Source organism: Mus caroli, unplaced genomic scaffold (assembly GCF_978045245.1).
Source record: "Mus caroli unplaced genomic scaffold, Mus_caroli_1 scaffold_5, whole genome shotgun sequence".
In the NCBI taxonomy this organism is placed as follows: domain Eukaryota; kingdom Metazoa; phylum Chordata; class Mammalia; order Rodentia; family Muridae; genus Mus; species Mus caroli.
The window spans coordinates 82,409,097-82,425,996 of NW_028227260.1; the positions used below are offsets into that span (position 1 = coordinate 82,409,097).

The window sequence follows — 16,900 nt, forward strand, 5'->3', positions numbered from 1 at the left end:
TTTATTGTGGGGAACCTTGTTACCTATGCACACTTGAGTGGGTTACTTGTATAAGCCTAATGGATTTCATTGTTATTCTGAAGCTATTTGGGACCTCATTTTTTTGTATTGTTTTAGGTGAGAAGACAAAGCAGAGAAACAGAAACAAACAATAATTTAACAAGTTAAATTTTCCCTCAGAAAGCTAATTTAGTTTATAAATGCCGTAGGATTTGTTAAAGTTTGTCCTTGAGGCTATCTTGAGCATAATCAGGTATATAAGTGCTAGGGCTTTCTTTGAGATGCTCCTATGAATGTAATAAGCCTAAAGAAAGCCACAGTAATGAACTCAATTATCATCTGGGTAAGATTAATGTATGCATACTATTGCTAAAGAGAAAAAGAAAGCAAAGACTGTTAAGGCAGAGAGCACTGAAATGGTTGTATGAGTTCATTCTGCAAATGCAGTGAGCCTCCTGGAATTACAACAGAACTGTTCCTGCTGAGATGGGGACTAAGAACCCATCCTTAAGTAATCCACCTTACCAGAATGGACCTGACTCGTACCACTTCTAGAAACATTGTTTTATAGGACACCTTTTTCAGTAATATTAAGAATGTAACAAGTTTGGTGCTAGATAGATGGTTCAGTGGTCTGGAGTACTAGCTGTTCTTACAGAGTACCTAGCCTGAGTTCTCAGCACTAGCATGGTGGCTTCTTGAGACCAAAACACATAAATCCTTACACTCACTGATTCTGCCTCAAAACACAGGTTCTTCCATTCCTTCTGCTCCCTGAGGCCCAGAAACCCTGATGCCCATCCTCTTCTCAGAAACCCATACAATTGCCTAATCTTAGAGACATTCTTTTGTTTCTTTTTTTTAAAGATTTATTTATTTATTTATTTATTTATTTATTTATTTATTTATTATATGTAAGTACACTGTAGCTGTCTTCAGACACACCAGAAGAGGGTGTCAGATCTCATTATGGATGGTTGTGAGCCACCATGTGGTTGCTGGGATTTGAACTCGGGACCTTTGGAAGAGCAATCAGTGCTCTTAAACACTGAGCCATCTCACCAACCCCCATTCTTTCATTTCTTAAATAATTACTAATCTAGAGGTAGAAAACACCTTGGAAAATATCAGTTCCCTATATTGCTAGCTCCCCACCATCATTTGCCTCCTCCAAAGGAAATGATTGGCAAGAGAAATGCCTGGCCTTTCAGAAGATTTTGACTTTTAAATATGTGTAATTCCATAATCAAAGGTGAAGCCATTTCTTTTTTTTTATTGGATATTTTATTTGTTTACATTTCAAATGTTATCCCCTTTCCCAGTTTCCCCTCTGCAAACCTCCTATCCCATCTCCTCTTACTCTGCTTCTATGAAGGTGCTCCCCCACCTACCTTACTGCCCTAGCATTCCTCTACACTGAGCATCAAGCCTTGACAGGACCAAGGTCCACCCCACTCACTAATGACAGATAAGGCCCCTTCAGCTCCTTCAGTCCTTCCCCTAACTCCTCCATTGGGATCCCTGTGCTTAGTCCCATTGTTGGCTGCGAGCATCTGCATCTGTATTGGTCAGGGTCTCACACAGCCTCTCAGGAAACAGCTATATCAGGCTCCTGTCAGCAAGCATTTCTTGGCATCAGCAATAGTGTCTGGGTGTGGTGTCTGCATGTGGGATGGAACCCCACATGACCCAAATATAGCTGTCTCTTGTGAGACGATGCCGGGGCCTAGCAAACACAGGAGTGGATGTTCACAGTCAGCTATTGGATGTATCACAGGGCTCCCAATGGAGAAGCTAGAGAAAGTACCCAAGGAGCTAAAGGGATCTGCAACCCTATTGTTGGAACAACATGATGTACTAACCAGAACCCTGGAGCTCTTGTCTCTAGCTGCATATGTATCGGAAGATGGCCTAGTCAGCCATCAATGGAAAGAGAGGCCCATTGGACTTGCAAACTTTATATGCCCCAATATAGGGGAATGCCAGGGCCAAAAGAATGGGAATGGGTGGGTAGGGAAGTGGGGGGCGCTATGGGGGACTTTTGGGATAGTATTGGAAATGTAATTGAGGAAAATATGTAATAAAAATATATAAAAAAAAAACTCAAAAAAAAAAAAACAAAAAAACAAAAAAAAACACATGTCTAGCATACATAAGGTACCAGGTTCCATCTCAATCACTGAAGGAAAAAAAAGAGTTTTACTAGTCTTTTGAAGATTTACTATTTTATTTTTATTTTGAATCGTGCAATCTGAAAGAATTTTAACCAAAGTTTCTATCTCCAGTGTTGCCTCATTTTGGGTTTTCTTTATTGTGTCTACTTCCCTTTTTAGGTCTAGTATGGTTTTGTTCATTTCCATCATCTGTTTGGATGTGTTTTCCTGTTTTTCATTAAGGACTTCTACCTGTTTGATTATGTTATCCTGTTTTTCTTTAAGGATTTGTAACTCTTTAGCAGTGTTCTCCTGCAATTCTTTAAGGGATTTTTGTGCTTCCTCTTTACTGTCTTCTACCTGTTTACCAGTGTTCCTTTGTATTTCTTTAAGTGTGTTATTAAAGTCCTTCTTGAAGTCCTCTACCATCATCAGGAGATATGCTTTTAGATCCGTGTCTAGCTTTTCCGGTGTGTTGGGGTGCCCTGGACTGGGCGAAGTGGGAGTGCTGGCTTCTGATGATGGTAGTGGTCTTGGTTTTTGTTAGTAAGATTATTACGTTTACCTTTCGCCATCTGGTAATCTCTGGGGTTAGTTGTTGTCGTTGTCACTGTTTAAAGATTGGAGCAGAAGCTGTGTTCCATTCACCAGCAGTCTCAAAATCCTGTGGCGGGGGTCGTGGGTAGCTGGCGGTACCCCGGTGCTGGTCCAGCCGGAAGAGGCCTGTGGTCCTACTCAGGCCGGTTTTCTGCTTCCCTAACTAATGCAGTCTCAGGTCCCTCGCGCAATTGGATTGGAGCAGAAGCTGTGTTCCACTCACCAGAAGTCTTAAGATCCTGTGGCGGGTGTTGTGGGTAGCTGGCGAGTGTCAGCTGATCCTGCGCCCTAGCTACCCAGGTGCTTTTCTGACCGGAAGAGGCTTGTGGCCCTATGTAGGCCGGATTTCTGCCTCCCCAACCAGAGCAGTCTCAGGTCCCGCGTGATTGGACTGGAGCAGAAGCTGTGTTCCACTCACCAGCAGTCTCAAAATCCTGTGGCAGGGGTCGTGGGTAGCTGGCGGGTGTCAGCCGACCCTGGGCTCTAGCTACCCAGGTGCTGATCCGGCCGGATGAGCAAGGCCATTCTTATAAGGGCAAACATTTCATTGGGATTGTCTTACAGTTTCAGAGGCTCACTCCATTATCATCATGGCAGGAAGCATGGCATTGTGCAGGCAGACTCGGTGCTGGAGGAGCCAAGAGTTGCACATCTTGATCCAAAGGCAGCTAGGAGGAGACCACCGAAATAAAGATATTTTAAATGGTTTTTTTTTTTTGGAGGGGAGCTGCCTCTAGAATAGTCCTATTAGTTCTAATTAAATAGCTCAACATCATGATAAGAAAAACCTAGTGTCTCCAGAGAACTTACACTAACACAATTCCATAGTCTATAGTAGAATAAATTAGAAAGGAAAACATTAAAATACCAGCCTTCTTTGTTTTTCTATGCCTTTGCCTGGAGTTTCTCTTCCATGTTTGTTTGAAAAGCTATAATCCATTGTGTTTATTTTTTTTCCGGAGCAGGGTGTTTATTCCCCCTTTCCCTCTGCCTGTGAGTTATACAGGTCATGGTTACTCATAATCCTAATGATGGAAGTCTTAGGGACATTATAATAACCAACACAAATCATATTTTGAAGATGAAGATAGAGATCTAATTCAATGCTTAGTATTATTATCAAAATTGGACAAATGAGTTTAAACAACCTCTTAAAATCTCTACACCATCTTTAAAAACATGAGCACTTGTTCCCTGATGAATATACACAACCAACTGGCATCTATGCAATCTTAGATCACACATATACTTAGTTTTTTTTTTTTTTCTCATTCAACTACCAGTTCTTTCCTTATTTGTAGATTCAGAATACTGTCTTCATGTACACAGTGAATGAAATACTGTGTATCCACATGTAATTTAAAAAAAAATCTATGGAGCTGGACTTTTGTTATCTTCTTTTTTGTTAGTGGTGAGTAGTGAAATTGCATACAGTTTTTGAATTCCCAAAGAGGAAACAAATCATTATTTTGGGTATATGACCTATTCAATGTCATAAACTACTAAAGGGTGTGTCAGTCCTTCTTAACCTACCTGATACTATTCTCCCACCTCTTCTCCTCTTGTTACATTAACTCTTCCTGAGGAGATAGGAGTAAATATCTATTCACTCAATATAGGGCACTACAGACAGATAAATGTAACAATTCCATGCAAATCCAACTTGGTCAATCAATGAATTTTCAGAGGGCTTGCTTAAAGAGCATGGCTGAGGGATTTCTCTCAGGAGTAGAGGTGACCCCCAAACAACTGTTCCACTATAAAATCTCCCTCCTTCTTACACAAGGTCCTCATGAAAGCTGTATCAAAGAGTCCTACTTTCTGTTAACCTTTCCATTCTTAAACACACATACACACACAAATACACACACCACCTCCACCACCACCACCAACAATAGAAATAATTAAATAACCAACCAAACAGAAAAACCTTAGCATTACCCATGATCACTTGCTTCTGGTGGGACCTGAGGGCAGGAGGGAATAATCGCTGCATTCCCAGTGAGTGTCCTGTGATTTTCCCCTACCTTCTTCTAACTAGGTAGTAAAAAATGCTCCATTGTCATAGATATCTCTTCACTGTTTTGCTTGTTTTGTGGCGGTGACTAACTGTCCAAAGTAATCACTACTACTCCAAAATTCTGGATGTGATAATCATGTTGTACCCTAAGTAAAAAGCCACACTACAACATCTTTTAAGACATCTAACAACTATGCTAGCTATTACCTTCTTAAGGCTGCAGAGAAAGGACTTTAATACCTGTTAAATGACTCTAGAGCCAGTTTGCTATATAGTTAGGATACATTTGCTACTAAACAGCTTCATGAAGCTGTTTTTAATCTCATGTCTTATCAATTCTGGGGATCAAGCCGATGGCTTTGTACATATTAGACAAGTGTCCTACCACTGAGAAATGGCTTAGCTTCCAAGGTGCTCCTTCATAGATCAGAAATTAAAATCTCAAATGACTCAGAACTATTAAAGTCAGAAGTTCAGCTCATCTGTTTTTGTTCTCATAAAAGACCGCAAATATTTTATTTTTACCTTTTAATTTACCTTTGCGTGTATGTGAATGTAAATTCAGGTACACATGGGCCATGGACAAATTTGAGGGTCAAGACAGCCTCATGTGTTGGTCCTTTCTTTCTACTCTGTTTGAGGTGTGGTAGCTTTGTTGTTTTTCTCCCTGACATATGAAGATTAGCTGGCCTGGGACTTTCCAGGAGTCTCTTGTCTCAGCATCACAGCAGCAGAAGCTTCAGATTCTAGATGTTGCTGCTACTATATTTGGATTATATGTAGCTTCTGAGAATTTGAACTCATGTCCTCACACTTGCAAGGAAAATGCTTTCAATCTCTGAGCCATGCAACTAGGATGATGGTTTAATTATTGTCACTTGTCATATGCTTTTAATCTTCGCACTCAGTAGGCTAAGGTATGAGAATGGTAAATTTGAGGCTAGCCCAGTGTGTACAGAAGGGCCCTATCTCAAAAGCTATGTAATTTAGTGTTCCATTTAAACATTTAAGAATGTATAGGTAAAACAGTCTGGAAAAATATGAAATGGCAAGCATGTAAACTAGGCCAATGTTACAAAATATCTAATTGCTTGATTCAAGCTGCTTTATTTGAGAATATATTTTACACAGACTACCATAACAAAATTGAAATTAAAAGCAAGTTAAATATAGGTAGAGAATTTGCCTAGCATGTACATACTTCTTGGTTTTAATCTTAAAGATCACCAAAAAAAAGCATTAAACGGCTATTCAATAAAGCACAAAGGTCAAAATACAAAGATTATAAATTTGTAATTTTAATGTGTATGCAGTCCTTTATTATTTATAAAGTTCTACAGTATTTTTAACAAGAAAAAATATATCTTGGAAATGTGAAGTTGAATAGGAATGTAAAACATTTCCTGAGACCTAAGAGAGAAATGTGGCCCCAATTATATCAGTGACAATTTGTAATTATCTGTTTCCTGAGTTATCTTATTCCTAAACATACACCTTTGACTCCTCCAGTTTTATTTTAGTAACCCATTTTGTGAATAATGGGCTCTGTCACTTTCATTTATGTTACTTCTAAATATTTGGGAGTAATAAAAAAGGCAGCTGCCAACAACATCTGACAACTACTCAATAGATATTAAAGATCCAGCTCTCAATCTCAAACCATTTCTCGTATCAGCATACCTCTTTTTGAGACGGATTCAATACACTATGCTCATCTAGAAAAGAGAGAGGTCAGCTTACATTTTTAAAGATGTGTTTGTTTTTTTTTAAACCACAATCCATGGGTTGCTCGGCTTCTCAATCCTCTGACACAGTACTGAAGCCCATAGTCTCATATGTGTTAAAGAGAAGGATGTGCTTGTTTGTTAGCACCATAAACAGGTTTCTTTCTGATATGTTTTCAGATTTTCTTTCTCTCGTAAGATTATGTAATGATATTTAGTGTTGGCTCTTTGGTTTGGTTTGGATTGGTTATGTGTCTTGAGACAGTACTCACTGCCCACTGTTATGTTTAGGTTGGTCTTGAAACTTGACCTCAAAAAAAAAAAATCCAAATAGCTTAGACTATACATACATATCGCCACATCCAATGTATTTTATTTTATTTTATTGGAATTGTTGCATGAGTAATTTATTTTATTTTATTGGAATTGTTGCATGAGTAATTTATTAGCATTATTTCTATCATTCCCTCTCCACCTTCCAAATGACTCCATGCCTCCCACCCTTCTCAAATGCAAGGCCTTGTTCTTTATTATCAACATGCGTGTGTACACTCACACATGTACAAACACATGCAATAGACTTTATTTACTGTTGCTCATATATATATGTGTTTTAGATTGACCACTTGGGATTGCATAACCTATCAGTGACTTCATCCCTAGAAAAAAAACATATCATCCCTCTCTTAGCAGCCATTGACTCCCTATAGTCTTCACGTAAGGGTATAATCTTGTGAAATTCTCCCATTAGCATCATCCTGGGTGTTTTGTTTTGTTTTTGTTTTTGTTTTTGTTTTTCTAGTCACCACGTAAGTCTTACTTAGGCAATTTTATTGTTGAGAATTAATGGGTAAAACATCTCTGTTAATGACTACTGGAAACAATCTTGTAGCAGGTATCTTGGTCTTCTGGCTTTTAGAATCTTTCAGTCCCCTCTCTTTTAATGATTCCTGAGCCCTGGGTATATAGATTATGTTGTAAATTTACTAATTGGGGCTGGGCACAGCAAACCTTCTTAATGATATTTTAAGTTAATATTTTTATTTTTTTTAAGATTTATTTATTTTATCTATATGAGTACACTGTAGCTGTCTTCAGACACCCCAGAAGAGGGCATCAGATCCCATTACAGATGGTTGAAAGCCACCATGTTGTTGCCTGGAATTGAACTCAGGACCTCTGGAAGAGCAGTCAGCACTCTTAACCATCTGTCCAGCCCAATATTTTTATTTCTTAACTTTATAGAATATAAACTCTCTTTTTACTGTAAAACCTAATTTTATGAAACAGTAAATACAATAGATATTTCAGTCACTTTTAAAAGGAGAAACCAGTTGAATCTATTTTTTAACTGATTAAATGTTGAGTTTCTTATTTTGTTTGCATTTTATTGGTGATACATGATAGCCAGAATCCTATAAAAACCATGCAAAGAGTAATTTAATGATTATACTTGAGCTTATGATGAATATCAGAATTCCTACCAGCTGTTTTCCATCTCTGTAGTGGGCAGAACTGCAGTTGGTGACTGAACCCGCAACAGAATAAGAAACAGGCTCTCTTAAGCTCTATCATTATGTTTACTTATTTTTTATACTTTAATCATTTTATAAATCAAAGTTGAAATTAAATGATCATAAGCCTCTTTAAAAATATCCAAAGGCAGGGTTGTTAAATGCAGTACATGCATTAATGACATATCTAAACACGTAGCTTTTCTAAACATGTCTAAAGACTTCCTTTTATCTGAGTCTAAAAAAAATATGAAAGTTGGCATTTCATTACATTTGTTTGTTTGTTTGTTTGTTTGTTTAGTGGTTGGTAATGCAAGAAGTTGAACCTGCTGGTGATACCACCAGTTTAAGAGTTCTGGTAGTAAGCTCCACGCCCTTACTCCTTCGTGACTCTTGACATTGAAATTTTTTTCCTACTATTTTCATTATAACAAAATAATCACTTTGTACCTTCAAGCTACTTGCAGAATTGTTGGTGCTGTTGAACACATGACAAAAAATTAATATGGCCTTCTTTTGGGGTTTTCAAAGATTGAAATGTTTAAAACTATTTTTCAATAAAAGTCAATATTGTTAATATTTTATTGCTTCCATTGTAGAACTTACTTTGCAATTTTTTGACAGATAACAAAGATTATGATGCCTATCTGTCATATACCAAAGTGGATCCTGACCAGTGGAATCAAGAGACTGGGGAAGAAGAACGTTTTGCCCTTGAAATCCTCCCTGATATGCTTGAAAAGCATTATGGATATAAGTTGTTTATACCAGATAGAGATTTGATCCCAACTGGAAGTAAGTTAATGTTTTCTCATGCATATTTCATGTGTTTGTGTTGTAAATTGGTATGTCTATGTAGTCTCATACATGGCATTTTAGTGTCTCAAGAAATATTTTTTGAAGAAATTTAAATTTTATATGCCAGAAGATATTTTATTTTTCTACAGAGCATTGTATTTTATGATCCTTAATATTTATTTAAATCATCTGGAAAAATATCTCTTATATTTTTAGAATGGAGGCCAAAAATCCATTCAAAGTGCTAATTCATTGTTTCACCTTCACAATGTGTTAACTGACAAACAATTCTTAACTACTATGTGAGCAAAACTAACAAAGACTTTTGGAGCTCTTATCAGTTCACTTATCTTGATCCACCTTTTTTTTCTTTATAGCATACATTGAAGATGTGGCTAGATGCGTAGATCAAAGTAAGCGGCTGATTATTGTCATGACCCCAAATTATGTAGTTCGAAGGGGCTGGAGCATCTTTGAGCTGGAAACAAGACTTCGAAATATGCTTGTGACTGGAGAAATTAAAGTGATACTGATTGAATGCAGTGAACTCCGAGGAATTATGAACTACCAGGAGGTGGAGGCCCTCAAGCATACCATCAAGCTCCTGACGGTTATTAAATGGCATGGACCAAAATGCAACAAGTTGAACTCGAAGTTCTGGAAACGTTTACAGTACGAAATGCCTTTTAAGAGGATAGAACCCATTACACATGAGCAGGCTTTAGATGTCAGTGAGCAGGGGCCTTTTGGGGAGCTGCAGACTGTCTCGGCCATTTCAATGGCTGCGGCCACCTCCACAGCTCTAGCCACTGCCCATCCAGATCTCCGTTCTACCTTTCACAACACCTACCATTCACAAATGCGTCAGAAACACTACTATCGAAGCTATGAGTACGACGTACCTCCTACGGGCACCCTGCCACTTACCTCCATAGGAAATCAGCATACCTACTGTAACATCCCTATGACACTCATCAATGGGCAGCGGCCACAGACAAAGTCGAGCAGAGAGCCGAATCCAGACGAAGCCCACACAAACAGTGCCATCCTGCCGTTGTTGCCAAGGGAGACCAGTATATCCAGTGTGATTTGGTGACAGAAAAGCAAAGGACATCCTGTTCCTGGGAGTTTGAAAGGAATCTGCAGTCCAGTGCCTGGAACTCAATCCTCGACTGCTGCTGTTAAAAACATGCATTACAATCTCTAGAACACGAGGAAAAACAGGGTCTTGTACATATATTTTTTGGGATTTCTTTGTAGCATCAGTGTCTTCATGTTTTACCATGTCTCTTACCATTACATTTTTTTGACTTTGTTTTATATGTCATTGGATTTGTAAATTTACATTTTTTTTAAAGAGACTGATGTATAGATAGAAACTCCCCCTCCCTTTTTTGCTTCACTAATTTAGTTTTAGAATGGGTTTTGAATCTTCTTTTTAAATTTTATTTTGCTTTTAACATTTCCTTGGGGTGCTTGGACAAATCTATCTGATGGGACAAGGAGCACCGGATCCTCTCTCGGGTTCTTCCTAGGACCAGCTTGGCCATATGGGCCTTCAGAAAGCAGTGCGACCGAACACCAGCCTTGCATTGCCATTTGGGAACAAAAGAGAGAGAGAAAGAGAAAAGAAGATCTGTTCATAGGAGGGCCCTGACTTCAGAGCCCTGAAATCTCTTCCTTGTCCCCACCTCATTCCCCACCTCTACCCTCTAATGGCAGCATGATGTGTAAACTCTGCAGGGGGTAGGGGTAGGTCTAACTGTCTTAACATTGAATTCACTGCTCTTCAGAATACACTCTAGACCCAAAGTTGTGCTAGTCATTCAACAGTGACCACTACAGAGTGCTCACTACAGAGTGAAGATCGAGGGCATGAAAATGGGGAGAGTGTTGTTTCCGTTTTTTAAAAAATGAGTTGATGTATCCTTATATATATAAATATAAATATATATATATATATATAAAACAGCGAAACAAAACAAAACAAAGAAAAAAACACACAAAAATACAAAACCAAAAAAAAAAAAAAAGCCCTATATTTGATCACTTCCTGGAAAGGCATGAATGTGTTTGTGGCTGTTTTTGTTTGATAATCTACTTCCTCTTTTCCCTCTATAATTAATTTTTCTGCAAATGAGATTATGTGCAAATACCAGGCAAGTTAACTCAGATAAGTGAATCAAGGCAAGTAAAAATGAAATTTACATTGAAAGCTTCCAAACCAAAGGGAAGAACAGGATGTGTCATCAAATATGTTTTGTTACCTTGTATTATACAAAATGTTATCTTCTAAAAAAGAGTCAGAAAAAAAAATCTGTGAAACTTATTGTGGGGTCCCCTTGTACTTAAATGTTAACTGACTTGTATTTACTTCTCAGTGCTACATTCAGAACTTAAGTGGTTTCAGTTTATGAACATAAGCAGCATTTATTAATATCAAGGTTGTTTAATATCTCAGGAGGTCAAACTTATGAATAACAACACAAACTACTACTTTCAAAATAAACATTATTTACACAAAATAGTTTTAAATTAGATCAGAAAATACTTAAAATACTTAATTTTTGTATAGAAATTAATTTAATTTTAACTATATGATTCTATCTTTCAGAAACAGAAAGTTGATGCTCCCAGGAAATTTGTCACTTACTATCTAGCTTTATGTTGGAAATCAAACACATAAGCAGCTAATTCCCTGTCATGTTAACTATGATGTTAAATCAATCACAAAAGATCCTGCAGAAGACAGAATTCTTAAAAGGATAATGTTACCTATGTAGATTTTAGTTTTCTTTAAAAAAAAATCAACCTGACAAAACCACTGATAATAAACCTTAGGCTTTATAGAACTTACTTTAGTTATTCATCATGGGAAATTCCTGCTCAGTCATCATCTGTGGGTTCATGTAGTGACTACTCTGTGTTTGCTTAATTCCTGCCACTTCCTATAAGGAGAAAACAATTCTAGAGTTTGGGTCACAAGGCTAAGATGTGAGTAGGCCATAGACATAAAGGTATAAATTGCACTAGAGTTCACTGAAGAGGACAAGCTAGATCTATGAGCATAGGAGAGACAAGTACAAACATGTGTAACGATGCAAAGGTCTCAGTGTCTGTGACAAGGCAAAGGAGCCTTGGGACGTGCATTGATTTTTATTTGCTTAAAAATATTGACTTCCCTGACAACTTGCCTGGGTCTTCTCTACAGTATGTCTCTATTCTTGTGCTCCCCTTGGGTCTGTGTCACATTTTCAAAAACTAGAACTGAAGCTTCAAGGACACCTAAACCTTTAAGGTCAGCTTTGCACACTTGGGTTATTTTCAGAAACGGAGAAGGCCATTGTTTACTTCGTACTATGGACACTTGTCATTGGACTGGATTCCAAACTCCCCCAATACTCAGAAGAGTGGAAATGTGGCAATGGCCTGATTTATTTCTTTGTTTGTTTGTTTGTTTTTAATTTTTTAAGTGCACGATGGGTGTGTGGAATAAATGTAAAGGAAGTAATCAGACCACAGTCATATTTTAGGCATTCATAGGTGTTAATTTAGCTGCATTGGGAGTACATTTTTTGTTCTATTTTTAGTGTAGATTTAAGCACTTTGAATAGCATGATTCAGGGATTGATGGGTAATATTTGATACTCTCACAATGTAAGAAACTTTTTTTTCCTCCAATGCTTTGTTATATTTACAAATGAAATAAATGCAAAGGAAGCTATGTATAGCTTTAGAAACATTCCTCCCAAGTTTCTATTCCTCTATCAGCTCCACATGAGAACCAGAGAAGGGAACTCATGGGTTCATGTGTTCTGTGTATAACAGAAGTTCTGTGAGAACTCAATAAAATGAAGAGAAAAAAAAAAAAAAAACATGTATTTTCCCTAGTGCTTAGGTTTCATCCTTCTCTTTCTGTTTGTTTGGGGTTCTGGGGGATAAGATTATTCTAGCTATAAAAACACATTTGAAAATGTGAATGTGTTAGCCAAGCTGGGGGGAAGAATGGACTTCCAGACTTGGACACGTGTGATATTTGGTATTGCCTGTTTTTCATCAATCACCGCCTGAGCTCTGAATGGTACATTATGGATTCAAAGTCCATTGGTTCTTTAGTGTAACCTCAACTTGCTGCTTCTGAGCATCTTAGTCTTTATTCTGGTGCTCAAATCTTTGATTATTTAATTTTTATCCCATCCCTTTGGTCTTCGACAGGCAGAGAAGACCTTTATATGTTGTGTTACCAGCTAATCCAAGCTTAGATGAAGTCTATGAAATTCAAGACGTGATGAGATCTGAACTTACTATATTTCTATAGCTAAGCATATGATTGTTCAGTCAACCATTTTGTGATTATTATTTTTTCATACTGTATGTATTTGGACTCTATCAACTTAATCTTAAATATGTAGATGCTGGTTTCTTTCATATTTCATTGTTAATACATATTTTGTAACAAGAGGAAATATTAACTAAGAGCCAATTCCTAAACTCTAAGTATGCTTTGTTTATCCTAGAATAGTCATTAACTTTTCAGAGACTATTTATGTGAATTGAGATTACTATTTCTAGGAAAACATTAATTTGTACATTATAAGCTATTTTCTGATTCTGTAATGGTACCCTTGCTCTCATTTTAAAGAGGTTTTTAATCTTGTGTTTATTTTTTTCTCTTTTATTTGTTGTTTTATTTTGTTTTTGAGACAGGATTCGGGCTGGGCTGGCTTCAACCTCCCAATTCTCCTGCCTCAGCCTCTTGACTGCTGAAATTTTAGGCATATACACCCAATCCACCAATTTCTTCTTTATTAGTTTAGGTGTATACATTAGTCCCACATAAAATCTTATTGATATTCTAAGGAGAACATCAACATCACACAAGTGAAATAATTGAATGGAACTAAGAGAATACACATACACAAAAGAGGAAAATGTCTTTTTTTCTCTGATCTGAATTTGATTGACCATTCATTCCATCACTGCTGTAGTTGATGAAAAATAGAGGCAAAATATTAAATAGCTTAGACATCACATTACAGATTCCTATTCCCTATTGTGGAAAATTTTTCCAACCATACATAAACGGTTATTAAAAACAAATCACAATGTGACTCTGTAATAAGCAAAGAAGGTTTTGTCAATGGAAGCAGAGGTTATTTCTTGCCTTATTGTCGATCTTTCCCGCCTGATTATTCTGAACCAAGAAAGTAGCCAACAGTTTCAATTATCCTTATTAATAGGCCTTACACTTGAGTTTCAGGGATATTGTGGTTCTATAAAATAAATGAAAGGAAATAACGAAACACGTAAATCTGTTTTCCTGGGTGTGACTCTCAAGACATCCAGCATCCAAGAAAGCCATAGATGTTTAGATTCAGAGGACAGTCTTTTATGCTAATATTAATATAAACTCACATATTGTGAAGGCATTGTTGTGTCTTTGATTTTTTATCTTCATTTATGAAAATTCAGGGTGACTTTTTTTTTTTAACTAAGATTGCTCCCCATCCAAAATGACCTGAAATTTTGAGAGAAATTGTGTGAAGAAAAATTTAACAATAATACATAATTTTCAACCAAATATATGAGGAATCTATCCATTATTATTAGTTTAGTTTATTCATTTTTATACTCATTTAAGACAGGAGGATATGCAAAATCCTAATTTTACAATTATGACTTACTTCATTAATTTTTTTGTTTGTAAAAACACATTATCTGCCAAAAAATTCAAACAGTAGAGAAAGAGAAGAAATACCCATTTGATGTGTTTTTCTATAAGAAACCAGTTTTATTATGAAAATGTTTATAGTTTGTTATGGACTTCTCTTTTGTTGATTACAATTTTGCTACTTTCATGAATTCAAATATGACCTTGGAACAATATATAGAACTTTGAAAAGTGAGGTGGTGGTAATTTAAAGTTGCAGGGTTTTTTTGTTTGTTTTTGTTTTTGTTTTGTTTTTGTTTTTGTTTTCTTGTTCATTGCAGTGTGAAAACCTATGCTCTATGGTAAAGACTGTCAGAAGGAGCTGTAAAAATCCTAGTTAAATAAATAATAATAATAATAATTTGATGCACTCTTATCATAGTCAGCTTTTGCTTACATCCATAGAAAATGTTTTCAGGAAAAATAAAAGGAGATCAACTTTAATTTTCCATTCAGCATTATATCTTTTTTACTGACTCAGAACACAAAATGTTTCTCGATTACAGATAAGATAGGCATATATATTTATAAGATATATATGGCTTTATAAATATATATATATATGTGAAATTCCTTCTGTTCATTAGTAAATTTTCCTCTAATAGCCTCTGCGTTCACTGACAAACTCATTCTTCTGAATTCTTCATTAAAGTAAGTTACTTTGATTTTTTTCTATTGACTGCTTTCATTGATATATCCCCCAATGTTCATAAATCTGAATTTTTTTTCTCATTTTTAACATAAGGAAGCACTCTAAAAAAAAATCACTACACTGTGTTCCCTCTACTACCAAAATCAAATTAAAAAAAAAAAACAAAAAACTGCCCATGAACTTCAGAGTACTAAGTGTAATATTTATGTTGTAAATTTCAATCTTCATAATCTAAATGTTACCTTTCAAAAGGCATGCTGTGTCATTAAAAAAAGAGTTAATGTGAAATGACCTTATTACATAGTGCATGAATATGTGGCAAAGTATTACGGATCTATCTTTACTAGTCAATGAGAGGTTAAATTTGGGGAGATCAGATATGTTTTAGGCTAATGTCAATTGGAAGGATGGAATCTTAATGTTAGCATAATGGGCAGTTTTCCATACTGCTTGCAGTATATGCTCCTGTTAACAACAATCCTTAGTGTACTCTTTCCACCAAAGTAGTAGAGATGTGTTCATATAATCTGCTATTTAATTACAACTTTTACAACTTCAGAAATTGAGGGAACCCAAATAGGAAAGTGTATGTAATCATTTTCCTCTGCTGGTGTTCAAGTTGTATTTTAAACTCAGACACTCTCAGATCTGTTCACAGTCAGTACAAGTGCATTTTACATAGTACTTCTCTTGAGTTTTGCTCACCCTCTTTTGACTTTGTACAATCTAGGATGTAGGTGACTCATGAGTAGGTGATGGGGGCGCTCCTTTTTTTCTTAGAATACTTACAATTATATATTTGGTTTTGCTTTGACTAGCAATAGGAAAATAGACAAATACAAGTGTACAAATGAGAAATTTTAACCTCGACTTATAATTTGTGTTTTATAGTCGTTTCATAAGTCTGTTGCTCTCTATGAGTATGCTCTCTATATATCCTGTAAAAATAAATTTATATGTTACATAGAAATTCAAGAAATTAAATTATTTATTAAGCTACAATTGTTTCTTCTGATTTCTACCTGATCATAGATGACAATAAATTAAACAATGTGTTGTTGGAACATATGTAAGTATGCTTGTTAATTTAATAACTTTTTTATACTGTTCTTTCTCTTTCCTTGTATGTTGTTTAAGCTAATAATTCTTAGGCCTAATTCCTGTGGTTGTGAGGAGAGACTTAAGAAATGCCCTGTTGGTTGGGGAAGAAAAAAAAAAAAAACAGGCTTGTTGAGAACCAAGACTATTTGCATTCCTGCTTTATCCTTCAATGTTGGATTTAGAGAGATTTGAATCACTAATTCAAGCACTTTATCATTACCACATGAATGGTCTTTTTAAGGTAAAAGTCCACATTTCCTTTGAGAAACAGAAATGAAAAGAATGAGAACATGTCAGTCCTCTGCTGGCTCCCTTTCTTCTGGGTATTTTCTTTTCTTTTCAAGGTACTACCGATATGATTATCTTAAAATATTGTCCCCTCTGAAAATATTTTACAGTGACCAAGGTCTTGAATCATCTTGTTTTCCACTTCTAATGCGTAGTCATCCCTAAAAGGAAATGTCTTAGGTCATACTTTTTGTTTTGTAGTTGAAGATAAATAACCTTATTATTTTCTTATCAGAGGTGCAGGTGGGGCTGTGGAATGATGGTAAATCATTCCGTCAAAAAGAAGCAATCATGAACCTCTTTAGCATGAATTAGCTGCTCCTGCAGAATTCCTACCATAGGC

The 16,900-nt window shown here is 36.2% G+C and overlaps 1 protein-coding gene across 4 annotated transcripts in view; it reads left to right on the plus strand.

Annotated features, from left to right (window-relative positions):
- Positions 1–16,147, plus strand: part of Il1rapl1 (interleukin 1 receptor accessory protein like 1) — a 1,382,089-nt gene extending 1,365,942 nt beyond the window's left edge. For all 4 annotated transcript variants that reach the window (XM_021153186.3, XM_085838132.1, XM_085838131.1 and 1 more), the window contains 2 exons: positions 8,633–8,803; positions 9,184–16,147. In XM_021153186.3, coding sequence (XP_021008845.1) covers positions 8,633–8,803; positions 9,184–9,902 — 890 coding nt within the window. In that variant the 3' untranslated portion in view covers positions 9,903–16,147. The remainder of the gene's footprint in view (positions 1–8,632; positions 8,804–9,183) is intronic.
- Positions 16,148–16,900: the final 753 nt, after the last annotated feature.